The sequence below is a fragment of the Notolepis coatsorum genome (assembly GCF_963971535.1).
Source record: "Notolepis coatsorum genome assembly, chromosome: 19".
Lineage (NCBI taxonomy): Eukaryota > Metazoa > Chordata > Actinopteri > Aulopiformes > Paralepididae > Notolepis > Notolepis coatsorum.
Genome location: NC_140183.1, coordinates 70,353,525 through 70,378,357, shown reverse-complemented (window position 1 = coordinate 70,378,357; position 24,833 = coordinate 70,353,525). Strand labels below are relative to the sequence as shown.

General features: G+C 43.8%; 1 protein-coding gene across 1 annotated transcript in view; it reads left to right on the top strand.

Moving 5' to 3' along the window:
* cdkal1 (CDK5 regulatory subunit associated protein 1-like 1) overlaps nucleotides 1-24,833 on the top strand; it is a 773,897-nt gene that overhangs the window by 238,417 nt on the left and 510,647 nt on the right. Inside the window, exon 6 of the mRNA XM_084335967.1 lies at nucleotides 3,986-4,034. Coding sequence (XP_084192093.1) covers nucleotides 3,986-4,034 — 49 coding nt within the window. The remainder of the gene's footprint in view (nucleotides 1-3,985; nucleotides 4,035-24,833) is intronic.

Sequence of the window (24,833 nt, the reverse complement as noted above, 5' to 3'; positions counted from 1 at the left end):
ATAGTGCAGCACAAGGAAACTATAAAAGAAGGAATGGTCTTTACATCAGAATACCAGCGTTCTATGCTCTGCTTGGTGCCATACTTTGGTGCCAGTTCTATTGAAGCCTGTATTAGAATTCAAAATATACCAGCTATCTGAGGAAATATACATCAACCAATATATCAAATGTTAGCTAGTTAAAAGGAACACGGCAACATTTGGGGAAATTAGCTTACTGTCTTCTCCAGAGAGACACAAGAAGATAGATACCAGTTTCCTCTCTGTGTGTTCCGTAGAAAGCTATCTGGCTGCACATTAGCCTAGCTTAGCACAATGAATGGAAGCGGACAGTGCCGGTTAGCCTAGGCATTGTCCAACTAACGCCTCTCCCGAAGGCTAATGGGCAAGTTCAAGTTCAAGTTCAAGTTCTTTAATAGTTGTCATACAGAAGTACAGAATACTTTCATACAAAATGCTTCTTACTGTTACGCTCCAGAGACTGTGCTAGACAAGATAGTATCAAATAACATAATAACATAATATAGCATGAATTTAGAAGAAGAAAAATTAGGTCACAGTGTTCGGTATAGACATATGTACAATGTTCTGAGTTACCATATATCTGTCCTGCAGTATTCTGCCCTGCATTATTCTGTCCTGCATTATTCTGTCCTGCAGTATTCTGCCCTGCATTATTCTGTCCTGCAGTATTCTGCCCTGCATTATTCTGTCCTGCAGTATTCTGCCCTGCATTATTCTGTCCTGCAGTATTCTGCCCTGCATTATTCTGTCCTGCAGTATTCTGTCCTGCAGTATTCTGTCCTGCAGTATTCTGTCCTGCAGTATTCTGCCCTGCATTATTCTGTCCTGCAGTATTCTGCCCTGCATTATTCTGTCCTGCATTATTCTGTCCTGCAGTATTCTGCCCTGCATTATTCTGTCCTGCAGTATTCTGCCCTGCATTATTCTGTCCTGCAGTATTCTGCCCTGCATTATTCTGTCCTGCAGTATTCTGCCCTGCATTATTCTGTCCTGCAGTATTCTGTCCTGCAGTATTCTGTCCTGCAGTATTCTGTCCTGTAGTTTTCTGCCCTGCAGTATTCTGTCCTGTAGTATTCTGTCCTGCAGTATTCTGTCCTGTAGTTTTCTGCCCTGCAGTATTCTGTCCTGTAGTATTCTGTCCTGTAGTTTTCTGTCCTGTAGTTTTCTGTCCTGTAGTATTCTGTCCTGCAGTATTCTGTCCTGTAGTTTTCTGTCCTGTAGTTTTCTGTCCTGTAGTTTTCTGTCCTGTAGTTTTCTCTCACCACATCAGAGTCACGTCTCCACAGGAGTCACCCCGGCTGGACCCCTCTGTCCATTCTAACTACAGTCTTTAGCTTTTAGCTCTTTCTCTCACCTTCTCGAACACATTCTCTACATTCCTCCTGTTCCTCCCTCTTCTACTCCCCTTCCTTCTCTCCTCTCATCTTTTCTCTCTCCTCCTCTCCTCTCCTCTCCTCTCCTCTCCTCTCCTCTCCTCTCCTCTCCTCTCCTCTCCTCTCCTCTCCTCTCCTCTTCTCTCCTCTCCTCTCCTCTCCTCTCCTCTCCTCTCCTCTCAGTAGTAGGCAGTAGCTTGTTTAGTCTTGTCACCTAGGGAGATTGATCCAGTATGAGGCAAGGTGGCCTGAAGCACACAGTCACAGCATGACACCCAGGTGTGTGTGTGTGTGTGTGTGTGTGTGTGTGTGTGTGTGTGTGTGTGTGTGTGTGTGTGTGTGTGTGTGTGTGTGTGTGTGTGTGTGTGTGTGTGTGTGTGTGTGTGTGTGTGTGTGTGTGTGTGTGTGTGTGTGTGTGTGTGTGTGTGTGTGTGTGTGTGTGTGTGTATGTGTACGTACATGTGTTTGTGTGTGTGTGTTTGCGTGCGTGCGTGCGCGCGCTATCTCAAAGCCCAGCAGGCACACCTGAGAAAGGCAAGAAATGGCAATCACTGCCATGAATGGACAGATAGACAGACAGACACACATGTCCCTCTCTGATGTAGGGCTGAGCCCGAACGTTCGGAGCTTTGTTTGTTATGTTGTCATTCTAATCTTAATGAACTCATTCCCTGCCAACGACGAGTATACTAGTTATTGGCCGCCAATCGTTGGACCCCAACAATGAGTATACTCGTTATTTGATCGTTATTTCTTTTATTAGCTATTTCCATTCGTTATCCATCCAGGCAGCCTGGGTTACTACACTACCCAGCAGCCCCAGTACTTAGACCTCTACACTACCCAGCAGCCCCAGTACTTAGTCCTCTACACTACCCAGCAGCCTTAGTACTTAGACCTCTACACTACCCAGCAGCCCCAGTACTTAGACCTCTACACTACCCAGCAGCCCCAGTACTTAGACCTCTACACTACCCAGCAGCCCCAGTACTTAGACCTCTACACTACCCAGCAGCCCCAGTACTTAGACCTCTACACTACCCAGCAGCCCCAGTACTTAGACCTCTACACTACCCAGCAGCCCCAGTACTTAGACCTCTACACTACCCAGCAGCCCCAGTACTTAGACCTCTACACTACCCAGCAGCCCCAGTACTTAGACCTCTACACTACCCAGCAGCCCCAGTACTTAGACCTCTACACTACCCAGCAGCCCCAGTACTTAGACCTCTACACTACCCAGCAGCCCCAGTACTTAGACCTCTACACTACCCAGCAGCCCCAGTACTTAGTCCTCTACACTACTCAGCAGCCCCAGTACTTAGACCTCTACACTACCCAGCAGCCCCAGTACTTAGACCTCTACACTACCCAGCAGCCCCAGTACTTAGACCTCTACACTACTCAGCCGCAAACTGAAAACATATTTTCAGGTTCACTTTGGAATGTGTGCATTTTGTAGAGGGCTGTGATTTCAACGTGTCAAACCCCTACTAGGAGGCATACAGTATATCCATTAGGTACTGAACTACCGAGTGAGTTAGTCAAGGAGTGGATTAAGGAGAGTGCTTAATTTATGCTCTCTTTCTCTCTCTATCTCTATGACTCTTATTCGCTCTTTCTTTCCCTCTCTGGCTCTCTCATTCGCTCTATCTGGCTCTCTCATTCTCTTTTCACTCTCTCTGGCTCTCATTCTCTCTTTCTGTCTCTCTCTCTTTCTCTGTGTTTCTGTGTTTGCATGCTCTCATTTCTCTCACTCTTTGTATACGACCTTGAGGACTGCTCAGCAGTAGAATAGATTCTTAAGTGCAGCCTCCTGTAGGCTACCAATATTATGTGCGTGCGTGCGTGTGTGTGTGTGTGTGTGTGTGTGTGTGTGTGTGTGCGTGTGTGTGTGAGTGTACAACTGCCTGCTGTTATTCTGAATGGACCCAGATTGCTAGCCATTAGGAGAGAATAGATTTGTATTTCTCCGCTCACCATGCATATAACCACTGGCTGCCAGCCACACTCTGTACATGTGTTTGTGTGCCTGTGTGTCGGTGTGGAGAGAGAAGGTGAGAGGCACGGCTCTGTGGCTTCACTGGCTTGTGCTCTGTTTCTGTGTGTGTGTCACCAAGAGCATGCTACTCTGTGTTTATGTACCCCTCCATGCTCTGTCTCAGCGGTTTTCACTGTTGCCTTCTGGCCGCCGTTATGACGTCCCACCAAGTAGGACCAACCGCTACGCCAAATCTTTTGTCCCCTCGGCTATCAGACTTTTAAACACAGACAGTAGTCATTTTAAGTAGCCTTTTGCACTTGGTTGTCTGTTTTTACTTTTACTTTTATTGCTGGATTGTATCACATGGAGTGTTTCTCTTTTTATTTGCCGTGCTGTCGTTGAGATGTTTTGTTGTTTGTTTGTCTTTGTTGCTTGTAAGCTGCAAATATGAATTGCCCCACGCGGGACCAATAAAGTTGTCTGAATCTGAATCTGAATCTGAATCACATGTGTAATTGTGATTGTGTTGTCTGTATGTCTCTATACAGTGTTTGTCATTAATATCCTCTTTTGTACATATTAAAAATAATATTGTGTGTTTCAGGTTCAACAGATTGATCGTGTGGTAGAAGTGGTGGACGAGGCTGTGAAAGGTATGATCACACACTCACACACACACGCGCACGCACACACACACACACACACACACACACACACACGCACACACATTCACTCTTGTTATTGTGAACGATTGAGTGAATAGATGCTCTACTGAATGATATAAATAGAGATATATGAATGAACAGTCACCTTGAGCGTTTCGACCTCAGGCCTTTCCCACTGTTTTTAATCTAGACCTCTAGACAATCTAGACGTACTAAAAATGAATTGAGTGAATTGGAATTTTATCCAATTCATGAAATGATTATTGTATTCACAAAATGTCAGTGTCGTCGGGCGTATTTTGGTTTCACCCCCTGACTGCTGCTGCTCTAGTTTGTCACAGATCCTGGGTGTGAATATAATAGAATATAAATTGTTTATTTATCCCAAGACGACTGTGCACAATAGATGCGTTCAGACCAGAGAGACTTTTTCATAGTTCTAATTAGCTCTTAACTATTGCAGAAACGCAGACCCCATCCTTTTTTGTGTTCACACTGCAGGATGATGACATTTTCCCCAGCGAATTTTAGTATCATTGATATTGTGCTGTCAGAACAGTTTCATGTTTGCAGGTTAAGTATTTAAAGGTCAATATTTCAGCGCTCTCATCTTATCAACCAGGACACGCTTAGTTGTACGTTGATCAATCTAGTGTGATCTATGCACTAAAACGATTACTTTACGATTACGATTAATCTCTTCACAAGATTAGTGTAAGTTGTATAAGCAGTGTTGTTGTGTTTATAGTAGTGCTGTCAGGCGATTAAAGAAATTAATCTAATTAATTACAGGATTTGTAATTAATTAATCTAATTACCGGTAATCGCATAACCATTTTAGGCCTGATATTCTATATTCTATAATCATATTTCAAATGGCATGTGTCCGGATGGCAGAATTCAGTACTGTATCTACAAAACCTTCTGTTTAATCATCTTCCATTTATTCATTTGCTTAGATTTTTCAGGTCTGGTAAATTTTAGCATGGTGTTATTCACAGTCAAAGATAAACATGTTTTATTGATATTCTCATTTGGTTCATTACAATTGACTCAAGCCTAGTAACAGACACAGTATTTCTGACACTGGGAATACATTCCCTGAGATCCATAGATGTCCCTAGAATCAGATACCAAGAACATATTAAAAAAAAGTCTGTAAAGGTGTATTCTACGTTCTTATGGAATGAATGAGATTAAAAGAAATATATAAAAATCTTTTTAAAATTAATTTTGAGTTAATTTTCATAACGCGATAATTTGCTGTGTAATTAATTTATCTAATTAACGCGATAAACTGACAGCCCTAGTTTATAGGTGAAGTAACGCAATTTCCAATGTTCGCCATTTGGCCAAACTGGAATTGCCGCCAAGCTTTCTCACCACACACCCAGCCACTGTCCGTCTCTACTCTCTGGGGAGGGAAGGCAGAAGCGCCTGTACGTTAATGCCAAGCAAGCAGTGCAAAAATGCTTCCGCATTCGTCACCGCACGCTAGTGCGGTAAAGCGCCCTTCTTTTCAGACAAATGCTACCGTGCGTGCACCGGCGGCGGCGTGCTCGCTCAGGTGCGTGCGTGCGCCGGCGTGCTCGCGCGAGGTGCCCGCGCATGCGCATGAGATCCGACACGAGCGGAGCTCAATATATATAAGTCACCGCCCCTTATTCAGTATCTAGCAATAGCTCAATTGGCAAGGACACATGGCTGTGGATCCTATGGCTTGTTTGCTGGCGAGTTCGAATCCCATCGAAAATATTTTTTAACGTGATTTTTTTTTAACGTGTATTCTTTCGCCGGTTAAGGTTAGGCATGGTTAAGGTTAAGGTTAAGGTTAGGCATTGTTTCGGAGTTGGTTAAGGTTAGAACGGTTAAGTTTAGGCGCTGTTAAGGAGCTGGTTAAGGTTAGAGTTTGTCAAAGAGAATGGCAATATAATTTCTATGGTTAAGGTTAGGCATGGTTAAGGTTAAGGTTAAGGTTAGGCATTGTTTCGGAGTTGGTTAAGGTTAGAACGGTTAAGTTTAGGCGTTGTTAAGGAGCTGGTTAAGGTTAGAGTTTGTCAAAGAGAATGGCAATAGACAGCCTATTTCCGCGCGACCTGGGCGCTGGGCGGCGGAAAATGAAAGGCGCATTACTGCATGCCACTACGGTAAATTTTTGCACTGCTTGCTTGGCATAAAGCTACACGCGGCAGAAGCATGTTACTTCACTTTAAGGGCAACAGTGGCTTTAGAGCGGTCGTCTGGTAATCGGACGGTTTCTGGCTAGATTCCAGCTCTTCCCGGCAGCATGTCACACGGCAGCATGTTGAAGTGTCCTTGAGCAAGACACTTAACCCCCTAACTGCTCCCGAAGAGCAGGTCAAGTTCAAGTTCTCAAGTTCTTTAATAGTTGTCATACAGAAGTACAGAATACTTTCATACAAAATGCTTCTTACTGTTACGCTCCAGAGACTGTGCTAGACAAGATAGTATCAAATAACATAATAACATAATATAGCATGAATTTAGAAGAAGAAAATGAGGTCACAGTTGTTCGGTATAGACATATGTACAATGTTCTGAGTTACCATATAATATACAATACACAATACTATGCAGTGTACTAATGTACAGTACTATCTAGTGCAAAGCAGAAATGGGATGAGGTACAATTTTAGGTACAATTTACAGTAAGGTGTACGAGTTGTAGTGCAATCCTTCATCCATAAATATAAAGTGTGGGGAGTGGGTGCTACAGTGTGTTTGTTTAAAGTGGGTGTGTGCTATAAAGTGTGTGTAGTGGGTGCTACAGTGTGTTTGTTTAAAGTGAGTGTGTGCGTGTGGATGTGTGTGCTATGTGTGTTTGGTGGTTGTTGTTGTGTAGTGTTCATTCATTGTTCGTTTAGCAGCCTGATGGCCTGGGGATAGAAGCTACTTCTGAGTCTTTCTGTGCTCGCCTTGAGACTCCTGTATCGCTTGCCTGACGGCAGCAGTTCAAAGAGGCAGTTGTTCGGGTGGCTCGAGTCCTTAATAATTCTCTTAGCCTTCCCCTTGCAACGCTTGTAGTAAATGTTCTGGAGGGTGGGGAGCCCCCCTCCAATTGTGCGTTCGGCTGCACGTGTCACTCTTTGTAGTCTGCTTTGGTCTTTTGCAGTGCTATTCCCAAACCAGGAGGTGATGTTGCCGGTCAAGATGCTCTCTATTGTACATGAGTAGAAGTTCTTAAGGATCTTCTGGCTGACTTGGAACTTCCTTAGGCGCCTGAGGAAGTAGAGGCGTTGTCGTGCCTTCTTCACCACACTGTTAATGTGTATGGTCCATGTCAAGTCCTCGGATATGTGGGCTCCGAGGTACTTGAAGCTGTTGACTCTCTCAACCGGTGCCCCGTCGATGCTGAGGGGGCTGTAGTCCTTGACCCCCGACCTCCTGAAGTCCACAATCATCTCCTTTGTTTTGCTGACGTTCAGGGAGAGGCTGTTTTCCTGGCACCATCCCGCCAGGACCTTGACCTGGCACCTGGCACCTTGCCTCCGCCGTCGGTGTGTGAATTTGTGAGTGAAGGGGTGAATGTGAGGCATAAGTTGTAAAACACTTTGGATAAAAGCGCTATATAAATGCAGTCCATTTACTTCAGCGTCCCTATTGGTGGTGCCAATACAAGTAGGAATATGAATCCCTGGTGATATGTAGTTCTCGGTGGAGCTCCCCAGTGAGTCGTTCCTCTCAGGGAGTTCCCCAGAACGATTTGGACCAAAAGCACCTATTCATGAAACGTAGAGGAAGAACCTTATGCATTTTGGTGACCTTGTGACCTTTCCTCTAGCACCACTATCGAGCTAAACTTTTAATCCTCAAATGAGTGTATTTCTCCGGACCGGTTTTTGCATAGTCATGAAAATCATATCCCGAGATGTGGCTCCATGTGGACAACCGGTTTGCCACCTATGAAGTCTGCCATATTGGATTTTCCACCATTTAGATCACTTTTCTCCCTACTCCTCCCATGCTGTTCCGATTCCAACAAAACCTGCTGTGTGGCATCTAAAGACCAACATCGTTGCATGTATTATTTAGATATCTTATAGGCCACGCCGTTTTAACCGTCGGATCCTATCACATTTTGGATAAACGGTAAACAGGAAGTGATGCGTTACTGGTGAACACTTTGTCCCATTTGCACCACATTTGGTATTGTAAAGCGCTATATATATGCGGCATTTACCATTTATTGGACACATATGGTTGGCGTACAATTAGCCCGTTATGAGTCATTCGACCTCCGGGTGGTGCTATTTCCACAAAATAAGTGAACCGCTACTTAACGGCTTGTCCGATCGTGAAGACATTTGCTATGCGTTTATTACTTTGTGATATCCTACCATTGTTATCGATATGATAGTGATAGGTAAACCAATAGCAGGGCTTTCCCCAGGATTTTCGAACAAACTAGTGGTGAGTTGCAACTGGGGGGTGGTCCGGAGAGGGCCCCCATCTGGGAGGCAAACAATTCTGCAATAAATAAAACCATTTGCAAGTAAAAAAATAAACAGATATTTATTTAAGTACAGTGTATAAGGTTGCACAATTTAACATTGAACATGAAAACACGTGCTCGCGCGCACACACACACACACACACACACACACACACACACACACACACACACACACACACACACACACACACACACACAGTGGAACAGAGGACAGAACAATCATGTATTAGACAATGATGCGTCTGTTTCTAAGCTGGCCCCAAGCTTTCCCTGCAAAAAATGTAATACATTTAAAAACAATTATAATAATAATACAAATAAAACATTGTCATAGTCCCTATACCGTCGTTTAGGGAAAGCCCTGAATAGGGTCCTTTTTATATAGTTATTTAGATTTTCTCAAAAACACATTTTCTACCTCTCTAGGCCGTTCACTTCAGATCCAGAGATCAGATTAATCTGATTCAAATCATATCAAATGTATTTGTAAAGCCCACAATCACAAGTTAATGTCCCCATGGGCTGGACAAGTCTTCTTTAACACTTTCAGTGCCTTTGATTAACGTTGATTAATGTCCTTGGATGGCAGCATCCACTTCAATGATAGCGTTAAAAACGCATAATCTGGGGGGCAGGTGGCGCACGGAGATTACGTTCGTCACCAACACCGGGAGACACTGGATTCGCCTGTTCGAATCCAGCTCCCGGCGTTGCTATCAGCTTGGCTGGCCTCTCACACTTATACAATTGGCTGTATCAGAGGGTGGGAAAGCTGAAGGGTGGGTCCTGGGCATTGTGGACAGCGACCCCCACAGTTCGGTCGGGGCGCCTGCTCAGCGAGGGTTGGAACTAAGGAGAGATAGTGTGGTCTCCCACACGCTCCCCGGTGAGAACCTGCGCGGCCAGGTTGGCCTGCCGGCAGGCTGCACATGCGTCGGAGGAAAGCATGTGACAGTCTCCGGTCTCCCGGACCAACAGTAGGGGAAAGTACGCAACAACCAGGAAGGGTGGGATGGGAGAAAAATCGGGAAAAAAAGGGGAAGAAAGATAATAATAATAATAAAAAAAAAAAACGCATAATCTATGTTTTAAATTATGGCTGTGTCTAATCTGCCCATCGCTTATCAATGACTTGTTTGCAGTCTACATTGTCGAAACGGATTGTTTTTTAATCGGTTCATATCCTTTTTATAGCATTTCGAAAAGCTATCGTTTTCTCGAAAGTTCCAGGTAAAAAATAGAAAGATTCCGTCATAAACAGCATTTATTGGAATATTCTCGGTATACACTAGACACGTTGTCATTTGTCGGCCTATTTATGAATAGTTTTCAAATAAACGCTAGATTATCGATAGTATATGTGTACTTATGCACGCTATAGAAGCGAGCTGAGAAATCGATTCTCTTATTTCCTCAACAGCACACACACACACACACACACACACATACGGGGCACACTGTTATCTCGGTGAAAACAGCTCTGATTATCCTAAAACTGGTAACATAGACTCCTTACCTTAGATCAGATGTTCTCCAAAAAGATGATTCCAATTCCTTATCACCATCCCAAATATCGATTGCGTTTATTGATTGATTATTGGCTGCTGTAAATATATATTCCAGGCTGCTTTCCATCTCGCGATCACTTCCCTCTTCATCAGATGGCTCGCCAGCATAGTGGAGCCAGTAGGCCCCCCCCCCCCACACATCCACCAGTGTAATCGAATGGCCTGCAGTTACACAGGGATAGACGATAGGGGGCGGTATTTTCCCATCGGAGCTCCTAGAGGGGCTACTGTACCAACGGGAGACTCGGTTTATGAAATATGAATTCACATCGCTAATAATAAAAAAGAATACGACGATTAGCGTCGTCGGCATTCAACGGGCGGGGCGAAATAACGACATAACACGTCGCCGGCATCCAAAGTGTTAAACAAGTCAAGAAGAAACAACACAATAAACAAAACAAAAAAAAAACATCATGAAATCCACAACAACACACCCCAGCGAAGGTAAGGAAAAACTCACTTATACACACACGTAACTTATTTTTGCACATACAAAGGTATGGTGAGGCTGATGCAGTGCTATATTCAAACAGACGAGACAATAAACAAACAAATAGCAGCAACATAGCTATGCAGTTCATAGATAAAAAGACAAAATAGTGATTCTCACTGAACCTTATATGTCACGTCTAATCTAGCACTAGAACAAGAAAGATATAACTTTGTGTGTGTGTTTGAGTGCATGTCTCCTAATTCCACTAAATTATATTAGATCCCCACATCCTCTCTCTAATTGTGTGTGTGTGTGTGTGTGTGTGTGTGTGTGTGTGTGTGTGTGTGTGTGTGTGTGTGTGTGTGTGTGTGTGTGTGTGTGTGTGTGTGTGTGTGTGGGTGTGTGTGGGGGTGTGTGTGTGGGTGGGTGGGTGAGTATGTAATGTGTCTATTTGTGCCTGTGTCCAGTTAAGATGTCTCTAGAGGCCCGGTCCTCTGTAATGAAGGACAGATTGAGTTTACACTCTGCTTGTTAGTGCGTCTGTCTGCCTGCCTGTGTGTGTGCGTGCAGTCCAGTTGCAATGCGCTAGACCCACACGTTTTCCCCCTAAAAGCAAGACATATACAGTACACGGACACTGCTAGGCTGTAGCATGCCATTATAATGTGTCAGCAACACTGACACACACATGCTTTCTCTCTCTCTCTCTCTCTCTCTCTCTCTCTCTCTCTCTCTCTCTCACTCTCACTCTCACTCTCACTCTCACTCTCACTCTCCTCTCTCGCTCTCTATCTCCTCTATCCTTCTCTCTCTTGCTCTCTCTCCCCTCTCTATCCTTCTCTCTTGCTCTCTCATTCTCTCTCCCTCTCTCTATTCTCTCTATCCATATCTCTCTTTCTCTCTCCCTATTTCTCTTTCTCCTTATTTCTCTCTCTTTCTCTCTCCCCCCTCTATCCCATTATCTCTCCCTTTCTCTCCCATCTCATCTCTCATTATATCCCCCCCTCTTTCTCTCCCTCCTTATTTCTCTCTTTCTCCCTCTCTCTCTCAATTCCCCAACATCATCACAACATTTTACGAGGTCCTGTAAACAGACAGTAGACCTGGTCCTGTAAACAGACAGTAGACCTGGTCCTGTAAACAGACAGTAGACCTGGTCCTGTAAACAGACAGTAGACCTGGTCCTGTAAACAGACAGTAGACCTGGTCCTGTAAACAGACAGTAGACCTGGTCCTGTAAACAGACAGTAGACCTGGTCCTGTAACAGTAGATCTATCTATCTAGGTCGTCCTCGGACGGGCCCTCCATCGGTGCTTCCAGTCATCCCGATCCTCCATGCATCTGGCTAGCTCGCCGGTGCTTTCTGTTCCCACATCTCTCCTGAGTACGTCCACGTAGGTTAACGTGGGACGTCCTCGTGATCGATGCCCGTGTGTTGGTTCCCACAGTACAAGTTTGCTGGTTGGCATCTCATGGTGTCTCTGGCAGTGACCTGCCAGCCTCATTCTCCTGACTGCCACTTTATCGCTCACCTTTAGCACCCCCCCATACAAGTTTGCATTAGTGACATGCTCATCCCTGTTGATGTTGAGCACCACACGCATCATTCTGGTGTAGCACCCATCCAAGGACTTCTGCAGGGTGGGCTTCAAGGTCCAGCATTCACTGCCATACAAAAGGACAGACTCAACTGTTGCATGAAAGAAGTTGAGCTTGATTTGACGGGGGAGGTTGGATTTCCACACACTGGTCATGCCGTTCAGAGCCCTCCACGCAAGTGCCTTCCTCACTTTAAGGTCTTGCTCGGACGAGTTGACCCACGAGCCCAGGTACTTGAAATCACTGACTTCCTTTAGAGCAGAGCCTCCTGTTGTCCTTAGAGGTGGATGATCCGGGAGGATGTTATACATTATGACCTCGGTTTTCTTGGCATTTAGCCTAAGGCCAACCTTGGCGCACTCCGTCTCCACTCTGCACAGGAGTTCCTGTGCCTGCTCCACGTGTTCAGAGAGCAGGCTGATGTCGTCCGCGTATTCAAGGTCTGTTAGGACTATGGCGGGGTGTCGTCTCGATCTCCTTGGGGTTATTGTGAGACCAAGTTCCTGCTCCCGTCCATTGATGGCCTTCCTGAGCGCATAGTCGAGGACTATGACGAAAAGGAAGGGGGCAAGGGTGTCCCCTTGCATCACTCCAGCCAGGATGTCAAATTCTTCACTGTTGCCGTCTGGGGTTACCACCTTGGCCCTTGTACCCGTGTGCATGGTCCCTATGGCCCGGAGTAGATTGGGAGGGACTCCGTAGGCCTTGAGTATCCTCATCATCACGGCTCTGTGTATCGAGTCAAAAGCCTTTTTGAAGTCGATAAAGCACAGTACCGCTGTCAGGTTGTTCTTCTTAACCTCCTCGATGATTCTTCTCAAGGCCAAGATCTGGGCCACAGTGGTCCTCTTCTCTCGGAAACCATTTTGGTTCTCCCTGAGGTGGGGGTCGATGGCTTTCCTTATCCGGTTTAGTATCATGCGATTGTACATCTTTGCAATGACACAGTAGACCTGGTCCTGTAAACAGACAGTAGAGCTGGTCCTGTAAACAGACAGTAGAGCTGGTCCTGTAAACAGACAGTAGACCTGGTCCTGTAAACAGACAGTAGACCTGGTCCTGTAAACAGACAGTAGACCTGGTCCTGTAAACAGACAGCTAGTAGACCTGGTCAGACCTGCAGCTCATAGAAATGTCAATACATCCTGCTTACAGTTAGTAATCTCTGCTAGTTCAATTCTAGCAATGCAGTCCAGGAGACGTGATCGGTGTAGTGGAGGCAGGGCAGAGTTCTGGCCGGTTTTGAGCAGACTGGGAGGCTTTAGAATGGCAGGAACATGGTCTTGAAGCCCAACCGTTTTAACCATTTCACTACCACCCTTTCACTGCGACAATCCACACGCGTTACCTGTGAAACGGCTCCAGTGAATAGTAATACACTGGCTTTTTCCAAGAAGCACAAAGTTTCCAGAATCCATACTTTTGTTTTAGAAATAGGTAATGGATAACCCCAAAAACGGGCTCTTGAAAACCAAATCAGATTGGACATTGAAAAGTAAAAATCGAGCAACAGTATTAGGCTGTGACTACATTGATCATTTGTGTCTGTCCGCCTACGTCGGCCTTCAATTCATTGTCAATGAGGAGTATCTGTTTGTTGGACAGGGTTGAGACGCTGTCTTCGTCTCCGCCACATGGGTCGTAGAGGATGAACTTTTGGAACCGACAGATACGTTGCCATCCGCAAAGCTGGTATCCGCAAAGGCACCTTTTTTTTGTATTTCTTTTTTTCTTTAGCCTTTATTTAACCAGGTCAGTCCCATTGAGACACAATGCCCTCTTTTCCAAGGGAAGCCTGGCCAAGACAGCAGCTTAACACATTTGGACAGTTAAAAAAGAGTGCTCTGTAGTGAATTCAGTTAAAAAAGAGTGCTCTGTAGTGAATTCAGTTAAAAAAGAGTGCTCTGTAGTGCATTCAGTTAAAAAAGAGTGCTCTGTAGTAGGGATGGGTACCGAATTCGGTACTTTTGAGGTACCGAACCGAAACACGTCGGTCGTCGGTACTACCGAGTATCGAATCAAGTGAGAAACCGGAAAAAAAAAGAAAAAAAAAAGTATTAATTTTTTTTTACTTCTTCTTCCTTTTTTTTTTTTTTTTTTTTTTTATGTCAACGTTCACACGCACAATATATGCTTACCTAGGATTTGACTTGATTCAACAACAAAGCAGTCGGAGCAATGACAAGCCGAAAACTGTCGAAATTGTAGTTATTTGAAGTTTGGATTTTTTTTTTACGACTGAGGTAGGTAAATTAAATTTCTTGAGACTAAAGTACCGAAAAAAGGTACCGTTGGGTACCGGTATCGATTCACAGGTACCGGTACCGGTATCGGTTCAAATGTGAAAGGTACCCATCCCTACTCTGTAGTGCATTCAGTTAAAAAAGAGTGCTCTGTAGTGAATTCAACAGTTAGAACAGAGTGCTCTGTAGTGAACTCAACAGTTAGAACAGAGTGCTCTGTAGTGAACTCAACAGTTAGAACAGAGTGCTCTGTAGTGAACTCAACAGTTAACAGAGTGCTCTGTAGTGAACTCAACAGTTAACAGAGTGCTCTGTAGTGAACTCAACAGTTAGAACAGAGTGCTCTGTAGTGAACTCAACAGTTAACAGAGTGCTCTGTAGTGAACTCCAGGCAGCAGGTGCAACATGCATGAAGGATTGCTTCAAGTTCAAGTTCAAGTTTCTTTATTAGTTGACATGCAAAAATACAGAATACCCTCACATGGAATGCTTTTTTCTGTTATGCGCCTATGAGGATCATAGGACACTTGGATCATACACATACAGCTCATTACAGTAATATTCCACAATTATTAAATTTTAGATAGTAATAATGGTACAGAGCATAAAAACCTACATGCGCTTTGATGATGCATTATAGGGCTAGCCTTGAGACAAACATATGCGTATTCACCACCGCAAACAAGACTGGCAGCCGACCTAGGCGGCGCCATGTGCGGAAGGAGGGGGAGGGGTTGGGGGTGTTTCAGGGCTGTTGGAGGGGGTGGGTGGGAGGGATCTCCCTCACACACGAGGCGGCCGACAGCGCCGCGCCAACGCAGAGGAACGCAGAGGAGGTGGGGTGTTGGGATGGTCGGGGGAGGGGGGAGGGTGAATGGGAGTGTGAGACAATCGGTGCCGAATTCAGTGCGAATGGGGATATGTAGCAGTCGTTGGAACGTAAGGAGTAAGTACTCTGGGTTCTTAAAATATAAACACATAAATATTGGGGGAGTAGGCCTAAAATGGCTTTATGTATACTGTAGTGTATAGTGTAGTGTGAGAGACTACGTGCAGCCAATGAGGGCCACTCAAGTCTGCATAAGGTACAGTGGTGAGTGAGGCCTTTGCAACATGTGACGAACCTCAGGGCACTGTGCTCCACAAAGTCCAGAGGCTGCAAACACTTTGCAGGGGCGTGCATATAAAGAAGGTCGCCATAATCCAATACAGGAAGAAAGGTGGCTGCGACTAACTTCTTCCTGGCAGAAAATGTAAACTAAGCATGTCCTGTGGGGATGAAAGAAACCCAATTTCAGTTTTAACTTTTTGATCAGGCTCTCTATGAGGTCTAAAAGAAAGCCGATCATTCATTCTAATTTAAGAATAAGCTAAACAGATAGTAATACCTTTCCTTGAAGCCCTTAGACTCTGTTTATCATTAGATGTATCACTGGTGATAGTTATGGTACTCACCATTGTATCCTAAATAATAAGGTCGGTGGGCCTCTGGCAGAGAGACATAAGTTGCATTGGAATCTGTTTCTTTATAAAGCCATAATTAGAGACTGTCCAAATTATATAACTTCTTTATTGGAATGGACCACTGGGCAAAAACAAACGGCTGAATGTCTTGCATGCGGGTAGCCTAACACATGGTTGACTTTGCTACATGAGTCCACACAAAAGCCCTGTGAAACGGGTTATTCATGTCGGGTAATTCTCGCTTTGACTCTAAAGGCCTGAAAGCAATCTTCTGTGGTGGTGATCTCTGCTCCGTTTCCCATTACCAAGTAGCCGAATGACTTATCCTTCACTGGACGGTTAGTATGAATTCATTTGTTGTCGGGTCTTTGATATTGAAATACACTGTGGAGAGCGCCCCCCCCCCCCCCAGTTGCACCTTACAGTAGCTTCTCAGAAGTCCATGTCAAGGCAAGTCACGTATACTTGTACATCCCAGTATCACAATTGAGTGTCTCAACAGGCTTCACGGGTCCACATTAACACGGAACTGCACCTCCCGACCCCCGACTGTTAGCGAAGATTAGGGAAAGACACACACACACAGTCACACGCACACGCACACACGCACACGCACACACACACACACACACACACACACACTGAATAGGAGGAAAGCAACAAAAGGAATGAATCTCCGAAGGGCTGTGCAATAGGTGCTGAGGTGGACAACCTTTTAGTGTGTGTGCGTGTGCGTGTGTGTGCGCGCGTGTGTGCGTGGGATAATGTGCACGTTTAATGGAGGCATGTGTTTGTGTAAAGGGCCGTGTCTGTGTGAAAAAAATGTGAGAGAAAAAACTGTGTTTATTTGCATGTGTATGTAATGTTAATAGATGTGTGAGGATTGTGGGGGCATGTGTGCAGTGTGTCTGGGTGTGAGTGGAGTGTGTGTGTGGGGTGGTGGAGAGAGATAGCTAGGCTAATGGGGTTTACAGCCGGCTAATATATGCACTTAGTTCTAGATCAGACGCCATAGAAGGCCATCTAACCTTATGATCCATCAACACCACTGATACTCTGTGTTTACTGTGACCAATGCTAACAGAGAGGAGGAGGAGGAGGAGGAGGAGGAGGAGGAGGAGGAGGAGGAGGAGGAGGAGGAGGAGGAGGAGGAGGAACAGATGAGAACAGAGGAAGGGGCAATGTAGGGGGAATAGAGAGAGAGGGAGGTGTGCGACGCCAAGGGTGCCACTGCTGTACAGTTGGGCGTCACCTCTCTCTTGAAACTTGAACTCTCCATATAAAAACATTGGCCCAGTCATAGAATGCGGTATGGAGGTAGAGAGAATGGGGTATGGAGGTAGATAGGAGGGGGTATGGAGGTAGAGAGAAGGGGGTATGACCCTTCTCTCTACCTCCATACCCCACCTCTCTACCTCCATAACCCATTCTCTCTACCTCCATACCCCCTCCTCTCTCCCTCCATACCCCCACCTCTCTACCTCCATACCCCCTCCTCTCTCCCTCCATACCCATCCTCTCTCCCTCCATACCCCCACCTCTACCTCCATACCCCCTCCTCTCCCTCCATACTCCATACCCCCACCTCTACCTCCATACCCCCTCCTCTCTCCCTCCATACCCCCACCTCTACCTCCATACCACCTCCTCTCCCTCCATACCCCCACCTCTCTTTCACTGCCTCCATCCATTGTGGTTGTGTATTTATTAGAGCAGAGCGTCTGAAAAACAAGAGTATCCACTTAGCAGACGTCACACACAGGTCAATATGTCATCCTCTATCTCCTCTGTCTGACCATCTCTCTATTTATCTTGTCTACCCATCCATCCATCCACTCATCCATCCCCTCTTCCCTCATCTTTCCTCCTCTGGTATTGTATTTTATAATAGGTTATTATGGCAGGTATGGAATGATTTCAAATACAAAGCAGTGTGTGGTTGGTAGGGGTTAGCGACGGGAACTCAACCAACCCCAGGTCAGCTTTACAAAGCGCAGCTGAAACCCACATTTTCAATTACATTTTCAATTCAACCCTTATTTAATCTCGAGAAGGTCATTGAGACCAAACTCTCATTTACAATGCTGTTGAGGAGTTTTCTTTATTATTAATTAATTTATCTATTTTTATACAGGCAAATCAAAACAGATAAAAACTCTAAAAATATGGAAACGAAAACAAAGAAACAAAGAAAAAAAAACACGGATGCAAAAAAAAATAAAAACAAAGATGATTGAAATGAAATAGTCACATAATAAAATAGAGACATTTGTAATCATGTTTTTAAACCGTCCTTAGGTTAGTGGGGTATTGACTTTTAGCGTGACTACATACATAGATACATGCATACGTACAGGTACTGTATATGTTTTAGTTAACAGGAAGAAATAATAGTTCCTAGAAGCAGTATTTAGAAAATAGAAGGAAACTGGGAAGGAAACTATTTTTAATGCAATACAAACATGACAATAACATATAAAATATGACACATCACATTTTAGTTTGTACTGGAAAACAAAATACCATCAACACATATATTGTGATGTTACCATCAACACATATATTGTGATGTGATATTTTGACCATATCGACCAGCCCTATTTTTCTATTTCTCTATCTCTTCCTCTCCTTCCATCTCTCTCGCTTCCTCCCCAAATACATTTAAATTAATCTTTTTCCACATTCAGTGAATTCTTGATAAAAATGTAAAAACCTTCAGTGCTCATGTCCAATATTCAACAAGGTATTTGTACAAATACTCACAACCAACCAATCTTGAGAGACACAGACCTGTGGAAGTGATAGAGAGACTGCTCCTGTAGAGGATGATGGATTAATGGAGGGATAGATACATGTAGATGGAAAGACGGATACTGTAGATAAATCCCAGTTGTTCTTCAGCCCACCCACAGACGGATAGCAGCATGAATGAAGGAGTGAATGGATTGAGAGTGGAATTGATCTCAAAGCCACCATCTTTATTGTTCAACTGTTTTTCAGTAGGGAACAGGCAGTTGTCATTGGAGGATCAAGAAAAGACGGTGTGGCTGGGTAGTGTAGAAGTCTAAGCACTCGCCTACCACCGCAAATACCCAGGGTTCGAATACCGATTTCAGCGGTTCATGTTGGCGGTGTTCACGGTGGGAAGCCGGTGGGGTACGAGTTCTGGTCGTTGCAACAGGGAGCAGGGAGGGGGATCTGCGGGGAGATGGTGCGAACCTCCGCACGCGTGACGCTCGCTCCCAGTGAAACTCCTAGCTGTCGGGTGAAAAGAAGCGTCTGGCGACTTCACATCAGAGTATCGGAGGAGGCGTATGGTAGTCTGCATCCTCCCCAGACTGACAGTAGGGGGCAGCACAATGACCAGGAAGGGAATTGGCATAACGACTAAATTGGGGGATGGGGGAAAAAGGTACAAAGGCAAAAGAATGAGGGTGGGGGTTGAGATAGGTCAATTGGACATGAAGGGATGGATGAGAGGACACTAAAACACAGTTATTTTCCATGCCCTTCATGGGATGGATGGATTGATGTATGTCAGGCTGGAGAGATAGATGGGATAGATGGGAGCAGACTCCAGGTCCCAGTTGTTTTCCATACCTTTTCCTCTGGCGGAGGGAAGTTTTCTCATTTCCCTCCGTGTACCAGGATATTACGGCCCGTCATGCTTCACCGATTGGCCCTTTGTCCTCCTTTGGGGCAGATTGTCATTTTTATCTACCAATCGATAGCCCCGCTTCCTTCCTTGGGCCCGCCCTCCCAGGAGACCAATGTAAAGGGATGAAAACAGGAAGACAATTCAACACCCCAGCGAACACATCTCGCACACCTAGATGGTACGGCACGGGATGAATGGATGCACGGGTGCATGGATGGATGGATGGATGGATGCTTGGGTTGATAATTGAAGGATGGATGGATGGATGGATGAATGCTTGGGTTGATGATTGAAGGATGGATGTATGGATGGATGAAGGAGCAGCTGGGTAGATTACAGGATTATTGGTAGACTGAGAGATAGATGAGTTTTTCCCATCTCATACACATCTAGCTCTCTTCGCCTCTCCTCATCTCCTCTCCTCTCCTACCCTCTCCTCTCATGAGCTTTAATATTGCTCTTGGCCTGTTCAGTGGGGGCCTGACGATATGTTATTGAATAGATGAATGTATTTATGGATTTATCTAGCTATATTTTGGCAGATTATTTACAGTGGGATAGATGTCAATTTGGGTTTGGTGAGAGAGAGAGAGGAGAGAGAGAGACAGACAGAAAGAAAGACAGAAAGACAGACAGACAGACCGACCCCCACAACCGATCTTCTCTCTTTGTCCACCAACAACAAACTCGTCCCCTTCAACTGAGCGGCAGAACTGAGATGTGTGTGTGTTTGGTGCGTGTATGTATGTATAAGTCAAATCAAATGTATTTGCATAGCTCGAGATCACATGGAATAGCCCCCATGGGCTGTACAACTCTTCGTGTACAAGTCAAGAAGAAACATTGCAATAGATTAGGGCTGGGCGATATGGCAAAAAAATCATATCGCGATAACAATATGATAATGTTATATCACTCGATATCGATAATTATCGAAATTGTTATAAGTAAAAAAAAAATTTAACAACCGATGTATGTTTATTTTGCAGCAATTCTTTATCGTTGCCGCCATCTTTAGTGTTACATCCCCTCACACTGTTCTGTTGAACTGTTCTGGCTCTGCTAGTTTATTTTCGATCTTTTGGTGCTTTTTTGGTGGACAAACCACCGTGACTCGTGACTGGAGTCTAGCTCTGCTAGCACAGTCTACTGTGTACAGACGGTTTCAAACTGTATTTTAAATTAGAAAGCAAACAAAATAAATGGACAAGAGAAAAATAAATCTCAATTTGGTCAGTATTGTCATTTGGACAAGCGAAGCCATTACTTTAAGTTGCAGGCAAGAAAGACAAGTCTGTCCACTGTCTCTGGTTTTAAAACTGCCCTGTTGCAGGTCACAAAAAAAAGGGGAAAAAAATCGATATTTTGTTCCCGATATTCGATATCGATTATTAAAATATATCGCGATATTTATCGTTATCGTTATATCGCCCAGCCCTACTTAGATCAAAAACAAAAACCACCATAAAATCCAAATATGCGACACCCCCAGACTTTCCCCAATGAAGATAAGGAACGACTCACTAAAAACCTAGCAATAGGGGGGGAAAAGCACCACTGGCGGCGTGGAGGAGAGAAACCTCAGATGGGCTGTTCAAAGCGGACAGTTTTAACTACTTTAAATCAAGGAGTTAGAATCCGAACCGAGAGACCCACGATTTGGATATGTGGTGTACCACTCTTACAAAGTCATCGCTGACATGAAAGTAAAGCTTTTTCTCATCGCAGTTATTGGCAGTTATCTCAAGACTGGTGCTTTCAGAATAGTAAAATTCTTGATGATGGCATCATCTGTATTTATTAAACATTCAGTTATAAACTAGTGGTGGGACTCGATTAAGAGTTTTTATCGAATTAATTCGAGACTTTATAGTTAATTAATCGAAATTAATCACATGGCATATCAATATTTGATGCGAAAAGCAATTTCATGAAATTTCAATTCATATTAATTTTGGTATACAAGTGAATCAATGAATATACATTATACATACGTTTAAGCAGCAACATCCTGTATTAGCTACTACACAGACCAACAGATCAATGCACATTTTAACAATGTCCAGCAATTTTTGACTCCCCGAGTCAGCATTGCCTGCGGCTTGGGCCAGTCGTCATACTATCTCAATTGGCAGAGGTAGCGGGTGGAAAGTCGATGGGTGGGGATTGGACATTGTGGACAGCGACTCCTACAGGTCGGTTGGGTGACGCCTGTACAGCAGAGACAGGAGGTATCGGGGGCAGCGTGAGCCTCCCACGCGTTACTCCTCGCCACTGAGAGTCCGCGCTGTCTGGTGAAAAGATGCGACAGGCTGCCTCCTTGTGTACCGGAGGGGACACCTGATTCAAGGCTTCTATCCTCACTACAGCCGACCAGTGGGAGGCATAGTCTAGCAACGTTCAAGACAGGGGAGGGGAGAATTGGCAATGTGAAATTGGGATGGGAGAAAAATAGAAAATAAGGAGAAAAAGTGGATAAAAAAAAAAAAACAATGTGCAGCAATTTTAGGAATAATATATATATAGCACAAAGGACCTTTTGTAAACTCGAGCACTTTCGAGGTAAAAGTAAAACGCAGTACTTTCAAGTACATTCCAGAACAGTTGACCATTGGAAAAAAATACTCTTGTTTGATCTACATTTCTCTTATTTAATTTTTTTATGAACAAACCTGACTAAGAAAAAAAGTTATTTGCGATTTATTATACTTTATACTTATAGCACATGCATGAGTCTGGTCTCCTTTGAAAGGTAACATTCTTACACAATAAAGAAAAATCATCATGCGATTAAATGCACAAATTTTTTAAACTTTTAATTCTTTCTGTAGTTAATTAATCGAAATTAATACAATAAAGTCCCAGCCCTATTATAAATTTCAAATAGCAAGGCGGGATCCACAACGAATGGATTGCATGGTGCTAATTCCACCCTTACTTACAATTCATTATGAATTGAAAATGGGGGACCCTGATGTAAACAAGATGAAAGTCTTTCTCTGGTCTGCATCGCCTTACCAATTGTGTGTATTGAGCCGTACTGTATTGATTGATTTTCAATCAATCAATCACCGTGCCTATAAATATCAGGCCTATAAATTACCTTATTATAGCCAAGTCGCACATATATGGATCGGGCCAAATCTCCCCTTTCCATTGGCAGTGTTCAATCTGGATTTAGTATCACCAGGCGTGATTCACAAACCGTGAATGAAATCTACTGTAAGTACAGTTAGCTTTTTATGATGTACATTTCTCCGCCATTTTTCATCAGATTGCAACCCCGTTTTTTGCTAGACGTTCACAGAAAGGAATGTTATGATGCCTGCAGTTTTGGTGTTTGAATCATACTCTACTCTATCAGCCTACCCTATTATACTCTACTCTATCATACTCTACTTTACCATACTCTACCACAGCGGTTCTCACCAGGGGTGCCTAGGCACACTAGGGTGCCTCAGAGAGCTGCCAGGGGTGCCTTGAGATTTCTCCCATGAAAATACCACATTTGGATAAGTTTGACCATTTCTCAAAAACTGAAAATCATAATTTTTTTTTAATATGTTTTGGTAGCTTTTTCATTTGTTTATTGGACATGTCCGGCAGAGAGGAATGATGGGAGAGAGATATGGGGGAAGACATTCGGCAAAGGTCGCCGGGTCCGGGAGTCGAACCCAGGACGGCCGTGCACCACCCTGGCACCCTGAAAATCATTATTTAATAAAACACAGAAGATTTACTCTGTTACTCTGGATACAGAACCCCTTCACAGACAACATTGAGACAAAGCTTCCTGACACATCTCCATCCAAACTCTTGGAAGAACTCATTGAAATCTCATCTGATACCACCTGGAGAGCTCGTTTCAGTGAAGTGCCCCTGGAAACATGTTGGTCTGAGTGTGGTGCTGAGTACCAAGTATCTCATGATGATGCAGCAGTTAAGGTGTTGATACCATTCAGCACCACATATTTGTGTGAAGCTGGCTTTTCATCCATGACAGCTCTGAAAACAAAATATAGGGCCAAGTTGAGCCTTGAGGATGACATGCGTGTTGCCTTGTCAAAGATCTCCCCACGTATTGACCGTATTATTAGCCAGCAGCAGCAGCAGCAGACCTCGAATTGAGCTAGAAATGTCCACTGAGTGAATGAGTGCTTATCTTCTGTATTTATTTATATTTTTTGAGAAATGGTAACTTGGTGATCCTTTTCTGTATTTAAAAGAAATACATGATTTTCTGTTTTTGAGAAATGGTCACACTTATCCAAATATGCAATTTTAATGGAAAACAGTGCAGCTGCAACAGATTTTCTGTAATTTTATTTAAAAAAAAAATGCTATTTGATTTACTACTACAAGCAGTGTAACGTCAACAGTACTAAGCCATTTAGACCTGAAACGCCATTTAGACCTTATTTTGAAAACAAGCACTTTTGTCATCATTGTAGCAAAAAAGACAAGACCGGAAAAGTCTTTATCGTATATAGGGGTGCCCTGGAATATTTTATTGGCAGCAGAAAGGTTGAGAACCCCTGCCTACCAGACTCTACTCAGACTCATCTATCAGACTACTCTATCAGACTGTACTCTATCATACTCTACTCCACCAGACTCTACTCTATCATACTCTACTATATTGTGCTCTACTCCAGTGTTTCTCAAAAGTGGGTCGCGGGGCCATTTTGAGTGGGTCACGGATGTGTAATTTTTTTTTTTTTTTTTTTTAATATAATTTTTTTTTGCACTACCTATCTTTGTGAAAGTGGCTTCTCAGCTCTGGTCCAGCTGAAGACAAAGCAGAGGAACAGATTGGACATTGAGCATGACCTCAGAGTTGCTTTGTCTACCATCACCCCAGACTTTGAGACTCTTGTCAGGAGCAAACAACATCCCCAGTTATCCCATTAGTTCCCTGGGATGTTAAGCTAAGAAGTCTGCTAAGAAGGATATATTATTTATTATTATTATTATTTTATTTCATTGTGTTTTTATCCCTAGTTGCACTTTTGTTGAAACCCCCGTCATCCCATTAGTTCCCCCAAACTTAGGTTTGTTATGTTAAGCTAAGAAGTCTGCTAAGAAGCATATATTATTTATTGTTATTATTTTATTTCATTGGGTTTTTAGCCCTAGCTGCACTTTTGTTGCAACCCCAGTTATCCCATTAGTTCCCCCAAACTTAGGTTTGTTATGTTAAGCTAAGAAATCTGCTAAGAAGCTATATTATTTATTATTATTTTATTTCATTTGGTTTTTAGCCCTAGTTGCACGTTTGTTGCACTTTTTTGTGTTTATTTCATGTTTTTAACAGTGCATGAAAGATTGTGTATTACTGCAAAAA